General features: G+C 47.2%; 4 protein-coding genes across 4 annotated transcripts; 1 reads left to right on the top strand and 3 right to left on the bottom strand.

The window, feature by feature from the left end:
- Positions 1-347: 347 nt before the first annotated feature.
- Positions 348-1,520, bottom strand: N7515_001159 (uncharacterized protein; the record flags this gene model as incomplete). Its single annotated transcript, XM_056661903.1, has 1 exon — positions 348-1,520. The coding sequence occupies one exon, from the start codon at positions 1,518-1,520 to the stop codon at positions 348-350; it is 1,173 nt and encodes a 390-aa protein (XP_056527069.1).
- Positions 1,521-4,710: 3,190 nt separating this feature from the next.
- N7515_001160 (uncharacterized protein) lies at positions 4,711-6,558 on the bottom strand (the record flags this gene model as incomplete). Its single annotated transcript, XM_056661904.1, has 6 exons — positions 4,711-5,118; positions 5,262-5,750; positions 5,802-6,250; positions 6,332-6,387; positions 6,462-6,490; positions 6,541-6,558. 6 exons carry the CDS (start codon positions 6,556-6,558, stop codon positions 4,711-4,713), a joined length of 1,449 nt encoding a protein of 482 aa, XP_056527070.1.
- Positions 6,559-12,916: 6,358 nt separating this feature from the next.
- Positions 12,917-15,036, top strand: N7515_001161 (bifunctional folylpolyglutamate synthase/dihydrofolate synthase; the record flags this gene model as incomplete). The annotated part of the gene is made up of 7 exons (XM_056661905.1): positions 12,917-13,258; positions 13,476-13,481; positions 13,529-13,636; positions 13,689-14,530; positions 14,585-14,751; positions 14,810-14,935; positions 14,981-15,036. The coding sequence occupies 7 exons, from the start codon at positions 12,917-12,919 to the stop codon at positions 15,034-15,036; spliced, it is 1,647 nt and encodes a 548-aa protein (XP_056527071.1).
- On the bottom strand, positions 14,992-17,418 carry N7515_001162 (tetratricopeptide repeat protein; the record flags this gene model as incomplete). The annotated part of the gene is made up of 4 exons (XM_056661906.1): positions 14,992-16,180; positions 16,235-16,643; positions 16,701-16,735; positions 16,976-17,418. The coding sequence occupies 4 exons, from the start codon at positions 17,416-17,418 to the stop codon at positions 14,992-14,994; spliced, it is 2,076 nt and encodes a 691-aa protein (XP_056527072.1).
- Positions 17,419-21,789: the final 4,371 nt, after the last annotated feature.

Raw genomic sequence — 21,789 nt, forward strand, 5'->3', positions numbered from 1 at the left:
CGCGCCTCTGTCTGTTCTGCTTGAATACCCAAGCCCCAGAAGTCGTTTTTTTTTCTCGGGAGCACACCACTTGGCCAGTTGTTAGGAAGAGATGGAGTGAACCTAGGCCCTTGATTGCTCTTCTAAAAGGCCATGTTCGGAGCCCCACGTTCTCACCCTCAAATGGGTTAATTTCCTTTAAACGAATTCACCGAGCCACCGTGAGATTGCACAACCTGGCAAGGATCAAGAGAATTTCGTGGTTGAATAGTTACCATTTCATTTCTTCAACAGAGCGCGACTCAACAAATGCAATTGACAAAAAATAATTAAAATAGGTCAAATCCTCACTAGTCAGCTTACGGCCACTATTCATCGTCCTTCTCTTGCAGCTTTTCAAGAGCGTCGCCTAATGAAATGCGAGCTTCGAAAGCTGCCTTTGTCAGATCATCAGCAACTGATTGCAGCTTTGCATCTGCACCAGTGCCACTTTTCTCAGCGATAGTCGAGAGTAATCTTCCGTAAGCCCAGCAGTCTGTAGCAATCCGTGCCTCAAATGAAGCTTTGGCAGGAGCTATTTCACAGCTTTGTTGAATGAGCATCTGCATCTCCGGAGAGAGCCATTCCCACGTATAACCCCCGGTCCCACTGATATCGATTAGGATGGCATTTTTCCTGGCATCGAAAACGATATTTGAAGGTTTGATGTCAAGATGACTTCGGCCTCTCTTGTGCAATGATTCTAATGCTCTTCCAATCTGTACAGCCCATTTCAACGGCAAAGAACCATTTTGGACCTCAGCCTCCTCGATGATTTGCTCAAGCGACCCTCCGGGATAGTACTCAAGAAGGAATCCTGTAATAACTGCTGGCATATCGGTTGACGGGCAGGTCTTGTACGGGTTCTCCGATACAACTAGGCCAACTAGTTGCGCGATGTTTGGCTGTCCGCGGAGTTGTGCAAGGGCATCGATCTCGTCCAAAATATGATTTGTGTCTCCAGGCTCATATATAGGACGGTCGATCTTCTTGTAAGCAAACGTGTGTTGGTTGATTGAGACCGTGGAGACTGTTGGAGCGACAACCTCAACATTCTGCAGACAACTAGCCTCAAATGTTGGCAGACACCTGGCTCGGTCTAAAGTCGGGTAGATGACTCTCTTTGGGTCTTCCGTGATCTTGCAGCACATTTGATGGGCAACTGCAATGAAAAAGTTTGCTGGGGTTTGATACCCATCCCGGATCGTGATCGAGTTTTGGCTCTGCTCAGTCAAGCTTAAAGTAATCATTGTCACAGTATCTTCCAAGAGCTGCAGTTGACCGAAATCAACTGCTTCAACGAATTTTTGAAACATGGACCGGCGTTGGAAATAGCCCAGATCCAGTATCGATCCCGGTAGAGACCAATCAACGACAACTTTGATCCACCATAAAGAGCCATTGCTATGGAATATCAGGGTCTGCGATGGACGGTCGCCGTTCCAATCTTGATATGATTTGAATTCCAGCTTGCAAGAGGAAGGGAGAGTCTTTTCGGGCATTTTGTTCGATTGTGGGGAGGGGATCCTCTTTTTGCCAAAAGGAAAACAAGATTTCGAAAGATAAATTGGTGGAAAAAGGAGGGAAAGGGGTGATAGTTAAGTTGTTGCTTGGATCACGTGTTCACAGTTTGCAACCGACCGATTTTATACGCTAATTGAATCTGGGAAATTGCTCCACCAATCATTCTCAAAGTACGCGGCTGTCATTCCAATCATTGTTTTCCTTGAATATCATTACGTATACCAGGGATCTTCCAATTGGGTCGAAGTTGTCAAGCATCTCTACGGAAGAAATCACGCTGAGGATATTACAGTCGCTCTGTCACTGAAACTTTTCTTGCCCGATAGGAGTTACTACAAATGGTTCTTGGCTTTGGGATGTCTGCCCCAGTCCATGTGTCAGGATTTCAACGCTCGACGGCAACAAATCATCAGATAGGACTAGCTTCAAACTCCAGCGTGACTCGTGGTCAACTATAGATACCTACGGAGTCCGCCATTCACTGTTGTATCTGTGTACTCGTTAGGAAGTGAGATAGAAAATCTCAATGAGGACTCACTTGGCCCTTCTCTTTTGAGTCCTGTCTTCTTATCGCAGCCTGCTTGGTTGCAGAATGTTCCTGTCGTGGATTGGTTGGTAACCTTGGGCGGGTCACATATTTGGCCATCTTTCACTGCATCTTTACATGGATCTCCCATCAGGCTAGCCACGTAATGACCACATTTGTAGACGCGGACCACAACATAACACATATTGAGTGCTGATCGAGTTTGCGGCGACGGGAAAAATGTAGTGAGGGCTGATCGAGGGTTCTCAGTAAGACTTAGAGTGGGTGACGATTGAATGTACTGACGTTGAAACAAAGATAAAAGAGTACACTTGCCTAGGGAAGACAAATGGTTTGGCGTGCTTAGGGAAATCTTGTAGTATCTTGCGGCTATCTTTATACATATTCAACTGGTCCAATTTTCAGCATCATTGGACCACTCGGACCTCCAATGAGAAATAGCTTGAACAGTTTGCGCGGCATGCATACTGTCCAGCCATTTGCTGCCGAAAAATGGCGTCAGATCGGAAACGGACATGTGAGTTTCCATGCATTAGCGCGAGGCTGTGTCATGGTTTTCACACTAGGAGCACACTGCATTCCCATTGTCACACTGGGCTAATGCACAGGTCTCCTCGTCATCCCTCTGTTTCCTGTTAGCTCACTTTGGACGCCCACATATCTAGCGTCGCCACATGGCAAAACATATCCAATGAAAACGCACATGCATTCGGGCGGCCTCACAGTTAGGAATCATGTTTCGGGCTACATAATACCTTCCAAGTTCCCGGTCCACCTTTTGTGCCTGCTGGCTTTGGTGAGATCGGCACTCCCGGCCCAATGACTAGAAGAGTCCGTGACCTGCCCCACTGGCCTTAAATAGGCTCGACTCGGTCCGCGCACCCTCTGCTGAGTCTGCCCTCTCCTGACACCCGGTGCTCTCTCCTGACACCCGGTGCTCTCTCTTGACACCCAGTGCTCTCTCCATCCATCCAGTGCTCTCGTTCGACCCACTTTTCTGTTTGCGCATTCATTGCGCTGCACCTGTCGTGTTGCCGCCCCACCCGCCACACTGCCATCCACATTGCCATCCTTGTCGGCTGCCGCTCGTTGCCCGCTAGGATCAAGGGAGTACAGTGGACTTGGCTCTGCACTCCCAAAAGGTGCCATCCTTCTTCTACTTAAATTCAAGCATCGTATTTCGTCAGCCTGTAAGTTAACTAGGTAGATGTTGATAAAGCTTGCAGACATGGCACTTTATCCATCCCAGGTGTTGGGGATTTCGTATAAATAGACAGGCACAGCATCACAATTTCCGCGCATAAGCTCTAGAAACCTTTCTACTAGTAGAGCAAGGTGAAAGGGACCCCGAACTCTATGCTAAGACTTACGCTGACTTAAGCTCTTCTATCACAGGTTCACGGAAGCAATTGCTGGCTCGGTAATCACTGCACCAATATCTAGCAGGTGTGCAATACCATCAGTTCATAATAGCCGGCACCAAACTAATAGTTATAGCGCGAATAAAACAGTCGCCGATCATGTGTTACCTTATCACCTACAAATATGCATGTCGCCACGAGGAAACGACCAAGTTACGATGCTCCCAATTAATCTACAACAACCAATGCAAAATGGGATTCGAATCCAGAACCAACAAGTTCACTTACAATTGCTCAAAATTCCGAGCGTTATGCCAAAACGAGCACGACCACTTGGATCATAAAAAGACTGAGTGGCCATGGATGCCTTAGACACGATAGACGATAGTCTGATAGACGGATGAAATAGGTCGGACGGACGCATTGAATTAAACACATGCAATGCTTCTTTGATGGTCACTCAATTAGGCTCAATTCAATACAAGCAAAAAGTCGAAGTCTGAAGATGCCGTTTCACACATTATTTTCTTGTATCGACCCTGGAGTATTCTCTTCACTTCACTGTCATAGGGCCGCCCTAAGAACATAATCAAGCCCTGCGATGCTTCAGAAGATGAAGCGTCGAAACGCGAAGTCATCAGGGCCAGCATCAGAACAGTACCATAACTGAGGTGTTGTAGAAGATTCTCCACGTAGACGTGTAAGTCATTTCGGAGAGGGGTGTTCTCGTTCGGACTTGGTTGCTGGGATCTTCTGCTTCCCAAAGTCCTGCAAGCGTCCAGCAGCATCCTAGCATCCTGGACCTGGCTTTCGGTCAGCAAAGAGAAGAGTACACATCCTGACAACAGATTAGTAGATTCCGTGAACAACTCCGCAAAAGAAGTAGTATGTGGTGAGACGAACATTTCTGTAATCAGAATTTCAAGTCACCAGAAACTACCACGTGTGGGTCGAGCACAGAATATGTGTCATATTAGAGCAATGATGCCAGACCAGACTATCATTGACGGTCCTTGGCCTCCGCCCTCATCTGTTTGGGGCTTTTCTCCCATTTCAAAATATACTCGGTTCTTCTCCGTAGACCCCCGAGGCCACGAAGATGATAGTTCTCTGTTCAGAATTTACCCAAACAACTTGGCACGGTTTAGGGATGGCTTGAAGTGAGACCGACCCAGGGTGTATTATAGTACTGTACAAATAGTGAACTGATCCTCCAACAACCAAATAATGCACAGGCAGGGCAGAAGAACTTGAAGAAAATCAATCCGCGCAGCAGAAAAAGAAGGGCATCAAAAATGGGACACAACGGGATTCCTTTTCGATACCTCGCGAGAACACAGTATCCGTCAGGGAATTTCGGGTAGGAGTAGAATATTCAATAAGGTTTCCTGCGCTTCTGAAATACCCACCAGCGTTCACAGTGGTCGCCGAGCTGAGAGACCTGGTTTCAGCAAAAGTATTGTCTGCCGCAGCATACAATGATCCGACGTTGTACGCTTCGCATGCTTTGATTGCCTTTTGAGCAACCGTGTAATCTCCTTCCCGGGCTGCAATCGCAGCAGGTAGGAGAAAGTGTAGGGCCGCTGAATATCCCATATTCTCTCGATCTTGCATGCTCTCTCGATATGCCCGAAAGTTTTGCTCCCAGTTCACGAGGTAACCAAACTCCTGTAACGTTTGTCTTGGTCCTCCGCTTGCTCTTATTCCCTGAATAATGGCCGTCAATGAATAGTAGTTCCGTAGTTGGTGAAGTGCCTGGAATGCCAACATCAGAAAGAAATTCCGGTCAGTGGACTAAGATATCACGCTACCTGAGCAAGGTGGGCAATTTCCATATCAATCCCGGCCTCAGCAGCAGTGCATTCCTCAACTGAGCGGCAAAGATGATCCCATCGTACATTTAGATCATGCCTGACCTGGTTGGGTTTAAGGTAATTTCGCGTGATGGCATCGAGCTTGAGCTGTCGGTACAATGCAAGGTCCTCCCTAGATAGGGATTCCGCCACGACTGGTATCTCGGTTTGACTGAATTGTTGCAGCAACTTGTTGTTCTGGGTATCTAACGGTAGTTGCCAGTTTGTGTCAAGACCGTGGTATTGTCCTCGGAACCGAAACTCTAGTATCCGCAGCTGTAGATCATTTATTGATGTAGGCTGACGGAGACCTGCCTGCAGTGGCTTGATGATGAGACGAGATAACTGCTCCAGCTCCGGCTCGGAGTAGCGTCCCTCTTCCACGCAAAGGCAGGTGCTTTTAATAGTGTCAAGAATAAACGGATCGGCTGCTATTCTCTGCATGGCCTATTAAACGTCAGAGCTGGATCAAAAGTGAAAGAATAACTACGACCTCACCTGTTGCACTTCACTTAGCCTGTCCATCATGTCGTGTTTCCTGATACACCAGCGGAACAATCTCCAACTGAGAGCATTGTACTGCCATCGGAACGATTTAATCGCCTCGGAGGATTGCCCAGAAGCTTCATAGACGAATTCATCGAAACGAATGCGCTGAAATATGCGAGAGCTCTGTTGCGATAGGGTATCGGCAATGACATCGGGACTGTCTGCCTGAAGCCGTGATACAGTCCACTTCCAGGCCCAGCAATCTGTCCGTCGGTTCTTCGTCCAAGAGTAAATCCAGTCCCCAAACCCGCGGGGTCGAATTGTCCACCATTCACCACCTGTCGTTGTCTGGTTTGGTAACTCGCGCTTCCAGTTAGCCGGTTTGCTGTGATGCCCATCACTTTCCTTGAGGGCATCAGAGTTGACTTCCGTTGCCGCAGAGCTCGAGTGGGCAATTGCTACATGAACAAATGTGAGTCCTCATGTCTCCGATGCAGTCATCTGGACAACACAACGTTCAATGGTGACTCCAGACTTACCCCTTTCTGGCACTCGAGGAACTTCGACTTTGACGGACATTACAGTAGCATGGGCGCTAAGGACCTCTGAGTTAGATGGAAGGGTAGAATCGAGCAAAGGCTGGGTGAACTGGAGTGAGCGTATATATACCCAGCGGCCATCATAGCTCCCGATGCGATCTAAAATTGGCGGCGCACCTATTATCACGGGTTTAGATCCTCATACATACGAAAAATCCATGTTCCATTTTGGATGTATGTACCGATCGGCGGCACTTGTCACTTGTTTTGTCACAGGAGATTTCCATAGTTAGGTCATGTCTCAATGCCTGGTGGGGCCGTCCAACTTCACCAATGAGAGCACTGCATCACCTGGGAACAAAAGGCCAAATCAAATACAGTGGCTTCCGAAAATCAGATCGCGGAGCCGCGGCGTCACATCATAGCAATCTGGACTTGTTGATATCCTATTGGTGGCACCCGATGATCCATGAGCAGTGGTTCCAACAATATCCGACCTTTAATCACGAGATTATTCTAGAAAGGAAAGGACTAACTATATGGGAATTAATTACCACTTGACCACATCAAAAACGAAGGTTCCTGTTTATGGCCTAGGGAGGCCTTATCCCAGCATATCCCAGTCTGACAGATTACTAAGTCGCAGCCTTCGGGCATTACGCGATTCGTTGGGAACGACGTAGATCCTGATGAACTGACGGGGCAGTACAGGTTAGACACAAGTGAAAATATGATCCTAATGCGAGATGGCAGAAACGTGACAAAAATTAAAATAGAGCGGGAAAGTTAAGACAGCCTTCATGACTCGCAGCACTCGCAAAGCTAAGACCCCCTCACCGGGAAACAACCTGTTTTCCTCTTTCACACAGCAACCATTACGGGAAGTACGGTACATACTATGAAGATATATCGGTAATCGCTCTCGCAAAAACGGTTGAAAACCGGCAGAGATGGTTTGAGTCGCAACAAGCTTGTCTCGTGTCTCGTAGATATGAGACAACACATCTGGCTTCATATTTTCCGTTTTCGTTTGGTAGGGACGGTGGAATATTGAACAGGTAGCAATGACAGGACTCATAGAAATCGCAGGACTCGCAGAAATCGCAGTAGTGGCAGGGATCACAGGAAGGACTTGGCGTATTAACTCATATCAAAAGCGGGCTGATATCTACACTGAATTGTGTATTGCTCCTAGGCGCGTATGCGTGTGATATGCCGTGCTTGCTTTCCACTGGGGGGCCGAAATTGGAGCAGGGGCTCCCGTGTTTCGTACATCATCCCTTGGCGTCATTACGAGGCACCACATATGCAGGAGCGATACTTCATGATAGCGCTTGAAGCCCTCCAGAAAAAGGCTCAGCTCTCATACGGATCAGTCGTATTTACCTGTACGTATCCAGGTCGGAAGGACCGTTCGCGGGGAGATAGAGAGACAGATCATGACAAGGTTGACGAGATCACGGTAAAAAATATCAAGAAGCTGAACAATTTGAGATAAAATTCTAAACCATTTTACAAATGCTTATAAAGAAGCTTCTCCAGTAGTATCTATCCTGCTTATTATACTTTATTAAAGCAGGCACGACTCTCTCCCTCATGTTTCGAGAACAATCATACCGAACAATGGTGAGTGAGAAGCAAGGCACACATTTCCTGCGCTTATACGCGAATTCACCTTCGGGACGGGTCTTGAAGGAACAACGCGGCAGAAGCTTGCTCCTCCTTCGGGTTATGCAGGTTCGCAGAAATGCCGCGAGCTAAGACTCTGACTAGGCCTAGCCTAGACAATATACTATTACTACTTCCTCGGGAGGCCTCAGGGATCCTAGTCTGACACACTTGCATGCTGCACCATATTCGGTTGCTTGAATCGACGTGTCTGATTTCAATCCCCCATCTGATTCCAATCCCCCATGTGATTTCCATCCCGCGTTATCTACACGCTGCACCATGGGCAACCCTAACTCTGAGGACCATAACTTAGAGGAGATTTTCTGCGATCTGGTATACACAAGCGCTGAGTTACCAATAGCAAACATCGAGTACCCCTTTATGCTCGAGATTTTGCTTTTCAAGAAGTGGCAGCTGCATATTCCTACAGCCCAAGGTGATCTTCGTTTTCCACATAACGGAGAAGGGAGAATGGTTACGGTGACTATCCACGGCAACAAATTGACGTTTTCAGGCGACAACATAGAAGGGGTACCTGGGGTATTCCACGCTCCTTGTGTGTGGGAGGCAATCAAGCGGAACGCACAGATTGGCCGTAGCTGGCTTATCCAGTGAGTGGGCCCATCATTCGAACATCGTTTCCATAATAACAGAAAATAGTTGCAAGGGAGAGCCACTGTATCTGTTAGTGTCTCACCAGTAACCGGCAAGACGCACCTAACATATTAAAAGATTTAGTTTGTGCGCAGCTCCCAATAAAGAGACTGGAGGATTCCAGTCACTGAAAAGTGACTGGAAGACGGTCTCAGACAATGCTCGTCAGCAACTGGCCAGACGTGGGGGAGCGTTCAACAAAAACTGCGGAGTCCACGTGGTTGATGAATACCAACAACTACTGGCATCCCTGGAGGAGATGGGAAACAGGAGGTTAGAAGAAGCGAGATTAGCAGCGAAGCTCACAGAAAGAGAGTGTTGAGGATACACCTAATAGTGCGGCAACTACAAGTCTTTCGACAGGGATACTTCAGGCCACGAACAGAAGGAATGGAAGGAGGAAGGAGGATGGAGTGGATGTAGTGGATGGAGTGAAATATGTACAGGATGGGTTCACTCGAATTGATGGATATGCTAAAGTGCCCGTCACGCAACCTTCTCCTCTTCAACTGGTAGCTGCAACTTTACGTCAGCCTTCTGGGTGCCATATTTACAACCTCCACTGCTACACATACCGAGGAACAGCTTTGATGTATGGAGTCCTAGAAACAAAGCGAAAGGGTTGGATGAGATTTGTTTTAAATTTGAATCTGGGGAAATTGGAGTGATGAATCATACAAAGGTAACACGGGAGTTTAGCCCCCGCAGAGCTCTTCGATGGTCGAACCAGACCGGTTTGGAGACTTTCTTCCAGATATTTCTTCAGAACCTTCAATTTGTGCACGGAAAGAGGATAAATGGACCAAATGGTGATTCCTTTCCTGGTTCTGTGTCGATTGCATAGTCTGATGGTTCATGAGCGAGTAGAATCTTTGCTCGTTCGCTTTGGAAAATAACAGACACAAAGGGTCTGGAAAAATGGTGACAACGGCAAAACTAAAGGCTGTGGTGCGCCGCTACTGTTTTGCTAGACGTGCACCTATGACCGAGCTTGATATTGAGAACAGAGCTGGTATCTACTAGAAATTCTGTGAGCTTGTCAATACGAACGTAACGCCAACTATTTATCCAAAATATATACATACCCTCCCATATAGCAGTGTGTTCTCAAGAAGCCTGATATGCAGCCCCTTGGATGAAGATCGGTCTCCACGAAGGAGGTATGGCCCTCAGACAGACATTCAGGGTTGTGATGGTAACCGATGCTGTCTCCAGTATGTCTTTCGACTAGCCAAGAAAAAGTCAAATGGTCTGATTTGCTTTTCAGTTCTTCTACCGATGTTTCGAGAGCTGGAACTTCGTTATCGAGCGAGTCAGAGAGAGACAAGGACCGGGGAACTAGGGAACCGAAATGTTGCTTCCGAAAGGAGAATCGCAGGTATTGGTAGCCATAATGAGGACTGTGTGCATTGTACGTATTGTACTTTGGAATAGTATATTGTCTCTGATAAATAACGCCAATCAAGGCTATTAGTTATGTAGCAGTTAACATAAGGGGTGGCAGAAGACGAAAGAAATTGCTCACGGAAAAGGCACAGGGAGAAACACATCCGTAGTGACGAACATCATGCATTCGAGCGAACAAAGTTCTGAGTAGGTCCTTTTCCTGTCTCAATTCCAGAGGCCTAACTGTTGCTCAACCTTTATGCTTCACTGAGGTGAAAAGGGCTTCCGACGTACCTAACTAATACGGACAGGTTGGAACGGGAATGCCCGAGGCCTAAGTGGGGCTGGGATTTGACGATTTGAAAAATTAATATTCCATAGCTTCAACCGGCCATTGCCCCGCAGCTGTTTGCATCGTCGGCTTCAGGCACAGCCAGTCTCACTTATGGCATCAACTGCATTTAAGCTAGATGTGGCAAATAGGTCTCTCCTCGAGGAGGGATTTTTTGATTTGAATGACTCAACGGTTGGCGACCGCGTCTTGGAGATGGAGATGCGGGGCTTCTTTCTGAGGCAACTATTTTTTTGATCACCGGCTGCAAATCTGTTCTTGTCCGTTAAACTTCATGCTTGCTCCAAGCCTCCAACCAGTGTCTTTGCATTATACTCTTTGCCCGATCAATCACATCATCTTTCTGCCGCCCGCGAGTTATTGCCTGCGTTTGAGGTCCCGCTTAATACGCCAGTGAGACGTTCCTAGGATCATATTCGGCCCCAGGATCCATACCATGATTCCTAGGCACGCTCTTGGTGGCTCCTAGAGATCAAATTCAAAATTCCGGGACCTACAGGTGTGCGAATATCACAGCTTCTCAGAATCAACCAAAATCCGCACTACCCAATTCAAATCCATCATTCAACCTACCCATTCCACCTGAGTCTGTGTAGTACCCTAGAGATTCCGATTAAGATAAATCTATATGGCAAGTCGGAAGATGGGGCTATCTCTGAACCAATGGGTATTACTAAACCTTTCCCTTTTGGGCCGAATCTCCCAGCATCCGGAACAAGGATCCTTGTAAGCGGAAAGGGGAGTAGAATCAGATGGGGGATTGGAATCAGACACGTCGATTCAAGCAACCAAATATGGTGCAGCATGCAAGTGTGGTGGTATCACATTTTGGGCAATTGTAAGTGAACTCGTTGGTTCTGGATTTGAGTCCCATTTTGCATTCGTTGTTGAAGATTAATTGGGGGCATCGTAACTTGGTCGTTTCCTCGTGGCGACATGCATATTTGTAGGTGATAAGGTAACACATGATCGGCGACTGTTTTATTCGCACTATACTATTAGTTTGGTGCCGGCTATTATGAACTGATGGTATTGCACACCTGCTAGATATTGGTGCAGTGATTAACGAGCCAGCAATTGCCTGCGTGAACCTGTGATAGAAGAACTTAAGTCAGCGCAAGTCTTAGCATAGAGTTCGGGGTCCCTTTTACCTTGCTCTACTAGTAGAAAGGTTTCTAGAGCTTATGCGCGGAAATTGTGATGCTGTGCCTGTCTATTTATACGAAATCCCCAACACCTGGGATGGATAAAGTGCCATGTCTGCAAGCTTTATCAACATCTACCTAGTTAACTTACAGGCTGACGAAATACGATGCTTGAATTTAAGTAGAAGAAGGATGGCACCTTTTGGGAGTGCAGAGCCAAGTCCACTGTACTCCCTTGATCCTAGCGGGCAACGAGCGGCAGCCGACAAGGATGGCAATGTGGATGGCAGTGTGGCGGGTGGGGCGGCAACACGACAGGTGCAGCGCAATGAATGCGCAAACAGAAAAGTGGGTCGAACGAGAGCACTGGATGGATGGAGAGAGCACTGGGTGTCAAGAGAGAGCACCGGGTGTCAGGAGAGAGCACCGGGTGTCAGGAGAGGGCAGACTCAGCAGAGGGTGCGCGGACCGAGTCGAGCCTATTTAAGGCCAGTGGGGCAGGTCACGGACTCTTCTAGTCATTGGGCCGGGAGTGCCGATCTCACCAAAGCCAGCAGGCACAAAAGGTGGACCGGGAACTTGGAAGCAACCGCTATACAAACGCTCACTACACAATAAGACCTCTAGGCGTGGTGATCATCTGTGCAAGGAGTATTTCCGTCAGAGAATGAATAAGCATCCTTTGCCGCCAAGGCTATTTTACATCTACGGACGACCACTTGGATCATAAAAAAATAATTGAATGGCCATGGACACCTTGGTCCTTAGACACGATAGACGAATAAAATAGGTGGGACGGAAGCATTGAAATAAACACAAATCGACGACTAGACACTACGTTAGTGCCTTCATTCTCATAACTAGACAGAGGTCAAGTAAGCCTCGCTTTCGGTAACTAACTAAGCCTCTGTGTTAGATCTGATCGGAAAAGTTACCTCAGCATGCTCAGACCAAACATGATTGGCTGGGTCATGTGGGATCATATGACTTACCTAACCAGTTAAGTTCAGTATACTACTCACAAAAAAGCGGTTTATTCTCCAGCTAGCTGGGTTGGCCTAGCGTCATGTTATTGTTTGGGGGAGAAATACTGAAAAGTCTGAAAAAGTGTAGGTGGTGACACCAATTTCCCGAAGTATGGTAATTGGGGGCTGCTAGGGCCTATCAGGTTTCATCCAACGTGTCGGTAAGGAATGAGGAAATAGGGCACGACCGGCCAATTGAATAGCCATGTCCAAGTTTCTTTTTTCTCTAAGAAGGATCATCCTCACCTACAGCCAAAAGCATAACATAAAAAGTTCGTGGAGCGCAACACCCACTACCTATTTATGAATCGAACCATAAAGGATCCGAATCATCCGATCCCGAAATTACAGCATGGAGTCAAGCGCCAAACGAGATACTATTCTACCAAATAGATTGTGGCCAAATAGACGAGATGCCAATGCAAGAAATTCCGACTTCAATACAAGAGACGATGATGTGAATGAGGACACTGAGGGAGAAGCAAGCCCGCCGAAAAAGCAGAAAAGCCATGTACACCGAATGGACGTTCCCCTCAAACCAAGCGAAAAGAGCGCATCTCTGCCTCCTTCCAGGAAAAGGTCACTAGACAAGTATCACAAATCGTACAACATTGACCAGGCTGGAACAGGAGTAATAGCCTTGAAAGACACTGATGACAACATGCTCACGCACAGCGAGTCGGAGCGGGGGCGGGTTTGTCTATTCGTAGATTGGTGTTAATTGATAATCTCGTGATATTGGTTCTTCATTTGCTCTCGTGAGAGCTCATGGAATATGTGGGCTTGTAAGTTGTGGGGGATGTAGATCAGGTGACATTCCACCCCGCTAAAGTAAGCAACCCCGCGTCGCACGAACATCATCAATACACCTATTATGTCCTCAACTGATGACTGCTATGATGAACAGGCAGTACAACGTGAGTTTGTCTATCGAGTCTGATGTCACACATTTTAACTGTCGCAGGACGCTATCGAGCTTCTCAATTCCAGACGTGCCAGTGCGCAGCCGAGTCTGGAGCAAATGAGAGGTTCGGATGATATGACAAAATGGTTGGGGTTACTCGGTTATTCTGTATGGCAAGGCCAAATATCACCAAAAAGTGCAGCTGCTAAGATCGCACCAGCAAACCCACCTAAGGACGTTAAACGTCATACATGTAGCCGGCACCAGTGGGAAAGGAAGCACCTGCGCATATATCTCGTCCATGCTCCAGAGCTCCGGGTGCAAGGTCGGACTCTATACTTCGCCACATCTTCTTAGCATCCGTGAGAGAATTCGTATCAATGGCAAGCCGATAGAGGAAGACGCCTTTGCGAGTGCCTTTTTCGAAATATGGGATAAACTGCCACGTGAGGCTAGTGCCGACATAGACATTCCCCGGTACCTCCAGCTTTTGACCCTTCTCTCTTTCCATGTCTTTCTCAAAGCAAAGGTTGATGTTGCAGTCTATGAGCCACACATGGGTGGCGAGTACGATGCGACGAATGTCGTATCATCACCCGTCGTGACAGCGGTGACTCGAATAGCAGAAGACCATGTCAAATTTCTCGGACCCACTATTGAAAACATCGCTTGGCAGAAGGCGGGGATCTTTAAGCCTCGTTGTCCGGCTATCTCGTCACCCCAAAATGAAAATGTTGCTAAGGTGCTTGAGCAACGTGCCAACGAGAAAGACGTGATGCTGTTATTTGTTGAGCCTGATTCATCACTGCAAGTGACAAGATTTCAGAAAGAAAACTGCTCACTTGCCAAAGCAGTGGTCCAGACATGGATATCACTCAGGGAGCCCGATAGATTGACGAACCTGACCAAATTTATTGACCTTGGCATTGAGAAATTTGATTGGCCTGGCCGTTACCAGCAGATAGAAGAAGGCAATCACACATGGTTCCTTGACGGTGCTCATAATAAGTCAGGTCTGCCCACTGCGGTATCATGGTTTGCCGAGATGAGCGAATCACAAAGGTAGGAGTACTCACCTACAGATGCTCCACGGTGACATGATGCTCATCTTGATAGTTTCAACATCCACCCCTTGAGGATGGTCATCTTCAGCCATTTCTCAGACCGTGATGGCGCCGAACTTTTACGCGTTATCAAGGAATCCCTCGATAGGGAAGGTCTCGAAATAGAGCACATGATATTGACTACGTACACTGAAAGACAGGACACACAGGCAAAGATCGGTATGTATGTTCAAAACATCATGAGAAAAATATAGACAGTGTGCTGATCTTGTCCTAGACAGAAACCTCAAGGCCCGCTCTTCAGTGGAAAAGTTACATGCGTACGCCGGTGCTTGGAGAGCATACAAACCTAGTAGTACGGTATATGTTGAAGGGACAATTGAAGGTGCCCTGGAGAAGGCTCGTATAATTGGTCGGAATTCTAAATTGACACATGTTTTGATAACAGGAAGCTTGCATTTAGTGAGCGGTGCACTGGGAATTCTTGAGACCAAAGGGAACTGAAGAAAGCTCCGTATTATAACTAGAAATACACGTCCAGGCACTGGAAGAAATCTCTTCGAAAAAATACGTTCCGTTCCCTGCCATGAAGTAGCCACGGGATACCTCTGAGAGGAGCTCACTAGCCAGGGCTCTCTTCACAACAGAGTGAAAGAGGGTGATGAATGCAAAGTCAAACCCACGAGTTATGAACGTCGAGTAACTCTCAACGAGCGCCGTTGCACGGTTGAGCCTTTCGTCAGCACCTGAGTACATGCCTTCATACCAATCCACTCGTGCTAGGCTAATGAGCGTGCGAACATGGCCCAGTTGATCAGTCACATCATGGTATTTCATGCTCTCATAAACCTGGAGTACCTCCTCCAAGGTGTATCTTGCAGCGTTAAGCTGTCTTAAATTGATGTGAGCCTCGGCTAGCGGGAGTGCCAGACGCCTGAATGCTTTCAATTGCTGGCTTTGCGTGTGCCTTAGCCGTTCCACATCATCTAGGATCAGATTTTTCGCCAGCTCAGCACATCCTAGCTCACAGTAGATGTCAGCGAGGTGAAATTGAATATGGCGATAACTGGGGTCACCGTCACGCAGGCAACGCTCAAAACATTCCCGAGCATACAAGAACTTCCCTGTGTATCTGGCTACTCGCCCGAAGACGGTGTTGAAGAGTCGGATTAATTTGATCTCCATCATTGACCGGGGTTCGCTTCTGCTCTCCCAGTGGTCCAGGTATTGCCATGCGCGAGCAAAGTCGTTCCGCAGTATCGCGTTTTCCGCCCGTGAGAAGACTAAGCGGCCGTACGCACAATGCAATCTGATGTCCGGGTCTGCTTCTGGAGCCTCGGGAAGCTGGCGGAAGATACTGTCCAGAACGGTATCCGACTCGTTATGGTTTCCCTCCCACCGGAGAGAAACACTCTCTTGCCAGGTAAGCATCGCTGCCAGGTACGGTGGTACAAATGGAACCTGCAGCCTGCGGACTGTCGACACTATAGACTTTGCACGAGCAGCATTTGCCAGTCTACAGGCCGATAAAGACGCCTCCATGAAGCTTGACCTGACAATATATGGCAGATCTTGAGAACCACCTTCTCGGAGGCATTCCCATAGTTTATCCATCGCCGGCATTAATAGCTGACCGATTGCACGGAATCTAGCATAGTGTTAATGGCATTAAGGTTCATGTTCAACGGAGGTGTGTTCTTACGACTGATCCAAAGCATGGTCGCGGGGGTAGATATATGCCACGAGTGCGAAGAGAGCTACCCACAATTGCCGTGAGTAATAACGCAGACAGTTTTCCAACCCTCCCTTAAGTGTGTAGCATTGAGTCCCATCCTCGAGCGTGAATTTTTTGATCAGCCCATCGTTGGTACAACTATGGATCTCTTGATGAAAAGTATCATCATTAGCGAAAAGTTCCTCGAACTCCATGATATCTGTCCGAGAAGCGATTGTCCGATCACCGTTGCGGTCCCAACGGTATTGAGGCAAAAGCCCTCGCTGCAGGATATCTTCACGGACGTAATCGTGGCCCATGAAATGGACAAGGACCAGAAATTGGCTCCTTCTAGTACTCCATGTGACGGTATCGACATCAATTTGCTCGTATGCATCTGAATTGAATCAGCACAAGTAACAGTCATTGAAGTGCACATGCGAATCTAACTAACCTTCGTTCATTACGGTAGCATGCCAATTCTGGCCGCTGCAATGGGTAGAAGTTCCTTCCGGGTCTCCTGAGATCCGCGCACCAGCCTGAAGTTCCATTACACCACCGGATAGTAATGGGGCGCAAGCACAGTCATTAATTGATTCTCCGATCAATCTGTTCCAATACTTTTCTAGCTCCGGACAATATAAAGAACACTGGCCATGACGTATATCCCGGCTGATGCATTGGATAATTTTGGCGAGCTGATACATTGTGAGTCTTGTCCCATCATACCGGCCGCCTGTGCCGAAAATGGAAATGATCAGCAGGGCATAAGCGGGACCGAAGCGCTGCTTAGTAAAAGTGACCATTTCCTTGTATTTGGAGTCTCCCCAGATCTTTCCCGCACAGATTTGTTCCGAAAATCCGCTGCGTAGGAGATTGAGGAACTTAGCATCGCCTTCTAAAGCTTCAAGGTTCTTTTTGACCTGCGGATCTACCAGCAGCGAGGAACCACTTGTCTTTATTCCTCTTGCTTTTTTTTCAACATATGGGTAGATCTTATTGAATTTGGTCGCTTCGTAGGGCTCGAGTGAATGTTGAAAGAACTTGGCCTCGAGCCTCAACAATTCTTTGTCCTGTGCATCAAGTCCATAGTTGTCACACCAATAAAAAGAGCCTTGCGGCAAGTTGACCTGAACGCCGTAGGCACTGTCCTTCGAAATGAACGGTAACATCGTATGGGGGATAACTGCTGCAGCGGGTGGAGCGGCAACACGACGGGTGCAGCGCAGTGAATGCGCACACAGAAAGGTGGGTCGGACGAGAGCACTGGATGCACGGAGAGAGCACTAGGTGCGCGGAGAGAGCACTGGGTGTCAGGAGGGAGCAGAGAGTGCGCGGAGAGAGCCCAGCCTATTTAAGGTCAGTGGGGCGGGTCACGGACCCTTCTAGTCATTGGACCAGGAGTGCCGATCTCATCAAAGCCAGCAGGCACAAAAGGCGGACCAGCAAGCAACCGCTATGCAATCGCTATGCAAACGCTCACCAAGACCTCTAGGCGTAGTTATCATCTGTTCAAGGGGTATTTCCGTCAGAGAATGAATAAGCATCCTTTGCCGCCGAGGCCATCCAACATCACACGAGCGACAGCCGACAAGGATGAGCGGCTGGAACGAAGGGGATATGGGGGTTATGTGGTGAGATGTGATTCTGGTCCCTACGGCCAGAAGTGGGGACGACGCTCATTCTGTTTTTGTATCATTTTTTTGTTATAGTTTACATTCTTCCGTTCGAGGGCGACTGGTCGGAAATGCGCAAAGCGAGTTGCCAACACTTGTCCACTGGGCTGGCAGCCACACTTTCCAGCTGTCGGCAGGCCTGGCAGCAATCCCGCATAGCAGCTTATACTTAGAGCGAGCTACATCGGGCAAATGAATCTCTCTCTCTCTCTCTCTCTCTCTCTCTCTACTGGCGCTAATTTGCCTAGGGGGCCCCTACCATGCTAAGGCATGAGCGAACCGGGCGGTTCATAAGTACCTAACAAGGCTGATTTTCGTGACTTGATTGGGATCTCTCATTGGTAAAAATACATCACACTGCGCATAGGCGTTTATGTGGCTTGCGTAGCCGCTGGCCCTTCCCAGCTCTCGTTTTAATACCTGCAAGCCACTCTATCAATCACTGCCTTCTTTCTCCCATTTTCGCTCGCATATCTCCGCAAGCTGGGCAGTGGCATCACAAAGGAAGCATTCCGAGTGGATCTTGCGGTGCTTGAGGCTGGTATTTCACGGGTTTTGGGGAAGTATGGGATTATTGTGACCGTCTCAAAAAGAACAACCAGAACACGTCAGCTGAATGTACTTTGAATATGCATCTAAATTCGGTGATTACGCCAAGGTGCACTTGATTTGTACTTGCACGGCTGATCTGTTTGAAGGCTATCTGCTGTCAGCAAATACCGAAAGACGGGTTTCCTGTACATTCCAGCTCGTATTCCCAATTATCTATCTGTACAGTACACTCAGAGAAAAGGCTCACATCGTTTTTAAGTGATTTGTATTTGTGTTATAAATCTCAACGAAACAGTGTGCAGATTTCGTTCGTTTCTCAGATTAGTGTGAATTTATTGCTAGTCGCAAACTATCTCAGAAATCAACAGATTCTGCCTTGCGGGATCCGAGCTTAATGTTGTGGATCGTGGGGACGCTAAATAATTGGATATCAATCTCCCACTGTCTTCTGACCCTTTTGTCATAGCGTCGCGTTCGATGCGCTCATAAAAAACAATGTCGAAGACTTCAGCCTCCATCACCCATTCGTTTGTTTTTTCCAAGTTTGGATACCTGCATTCGTGTGTAGCTGGACTCCTATGTTGGATGTATGTATAAGTACATTTTTAAGTGTGGTGATATAGCTCCAAGTGATGACAGGCTAATCAACCGAAGAGAGCAGGGAATGGCTTCGAAACAGTAGATTACCTGTCTCGAGCGCTAAAACAGACGGGAAGAAGAGAGAAAGAGGGCGAGGGAGCGAGCTATGTACAGATCTATATCCACTCACGCGGTCATGTAACACATTTGCTCCCCAACACATGTTGTATATAAAGCAGGGAAACTCCCGCCATTTGGAAACATTTCTAATGGGCCAACTGATCTCATTCAAGTTTCCACCCTCAATTTGACACCCGCCGTTTTCCAGAAGTCACTTTGGTCCATGTGATTTTGGAAGACGGTTGTTTTAATAGAAGCCGCCCAAGGTGCATGGGTAACACGCCTCAGTTGACAAAATACACAGAGATAAAAGCAGAACAAAAGCATGGCTAGCTTCTTCTCTGGTCAAGAATGTGACCAGGAAGCTGGAAAATATAATTTTTGGTAGGAAAATGCGGAGGGCTGGAATTACACAATTCATGTTAGTCTTGGGATTTGAGGTCACCACGGCCAACAATGGGCAGGAAGCCCTTGACGCGTGGAAGCACGATTCATTTGACAATCGACTGCATTCTCATGGATCAGGAAATGCCTGTTATGGACGGAAGTTCAGCGGCGCGAGAGATTCGGGCACTGGAAAAGGACAAGGGAACGTATACCCCTGTATCGCATATGATTTATCAAGCCGGACTGCCTACGGTAATAAGAAAGAACCCAACGAAATATTAGGTCAGCGGAGAAGAACCCCTACACTATAGTAGACGGAGAAATTGTGATCTTGCTTCAGAACACTCCGTCTTTGGCCAGAGTGCCCTTAGCTAGCGTAGGTCTGATTGGCTGAAATTGGTAGTCTTGATGTGGAGCAAGGTTAAACTGCCCTAGGCAGTGTCAGTTTTGTGAACGAACTTTTAGTCTGATTTATTCAGATAATTCTCTCGCTGCTTACTGAGATACAACCGGAGTGCCATACTTAGTGCACTCTGAACTGCAATGACTCCTTCTTATGCTACTAGAGTCTAAATGCACACAGGGGACGTTCGGCCAAGTTTACCCGCGGCTAATTCTATTCTGATCCGCTATTTAGGCCAGGCGGGTAGCAGTCAACAGTAGACTTCTCCTGGGTATTTAGAGATCAATCTGCGGGGGTTTACGACCTCCGAGCAAATATTTCACATACGCTAAATTATCGCCAGCGGACAAAATAGATCGTAAACTGCAATACCCTAGTATTCAGGTAGAGGCGGTCTTTTAGGTGTCGAGACGTCGAAGTAGCTAGTGCTTAACAGACCGCGGGGAATTTAAACGGCCGCTGAAAGCTCCTTTGTGCTGTGTAAGTCGACAATAAACGCGAGCGATGAAGAATTATTGGTCACCGAATAATCTTGTGATATAATTGGGGACAGGATGGTGACGTACAATTAGTGCTGAGTAACACCGGCAAAGTCTGCGAACAGATGATAGCAAAACTAGCATAGTGGGTGAAAAGTGAGGTTGCTTTACTTATTCAGCCGAATATGTTCACTTTGGCAGAGAGTGAGTGCATAGAAAAACTAAATATTGAGACACGGACTTCATATTCTGACGGACACTTGAACGAACAATCTTGAACGAACAGTCTTGAACGAACAGTCTTGAACGAACAGTCTTGAACGAACAGTCTTGAACGAACAGTCTTGAACGAACAGTCTTGAACGAACAGTCTTGAACGAACAGTCTTGAACGAACAGTCTTGAACGAACAGTCTTGAACGAACACTATCTTAGACTTCGTAATCTGACTAACACTTGAACGAACACTGCCTTGAACGAACAGTATCTTAAAACGAACATTATAACAGTATCATGAACGAACAGTACCATAATTTGCTTCTAGTATTTAATGGAGCCACTAATTAATCAAAGCCTTGTCTACAATTCGCTCGGCCTACAGGCTGGGGAAAGTCTTTATTACCACAGTTAAATAAACATAATTTGGCCCATGTTTCCATTGAGGATAAGACTAACACGATCCGCGCCTGCGTGTATTTTTGCCGTAGGGGGATTCTTTAACAGAATCAAAGGTGTAAATGATATGGTCAAACAAACGATAAAGTTTTGGCTACTTATAGAATGGCCGTTTTGAACAGGTTCTAGGTTGAGCTAACCTGATCTGAGCTAAACAGATTTGAGTTAAACAGGTTTGAATTAAACAGCTTAAAGCTCGAGCAACTGAATGAATGTGTAGCCTCAAAGTTACGTGATCTTATACTTTGACTATACTGGCTTGGATATCGCGTAGGCGAGATTATATCTTGTCGTTCTGCGATGATTATTTGCCTCTTTCAGGTATCCTATGCCATTTAAAGGCGGTGTCAATTGCGCGGACACAGGGTGTTTGGACAATGTTGACAGTTTGAGATTTTGAATAGTTCTTGCCAGTTCCACGGACTGTGTAAAATGCCGTGTAAAAAATGAGGGCAGATCTTGGCTTCCTCGGCTTAGATTAAAGCCGAGTAATAGTCTCCAGCACCGCGAAGAGGTGTCTGTCATTTGCTGGAGGGCGGGCAAGAGAAATCTCATCGCAACCCGACCTGGTACTTGATCCAGGATTTGTGCAAGACCAGCGGTCTGCGTATGGAACTGAATCCGACCTGAGCCGTAAAGGGACATAGCTCAGGATTTCGTACCTGGTACTTGA

This window comes from Penicillium bovifimosum (assembly GCF_028826915.1).
Source record: "Penicillium bovifimosum strain IBT 22155 chromosome Unknown utg000001l_segment0_segment0, whole genome shotgun sequence".
Classification (NCBI taxonomy): Eukaryota; Fungi; Ascomycota; class Eurotiomycetes; order Eurotiales; family Aspergillaceae; genus Penicillium; species Penicillium bovifimosum.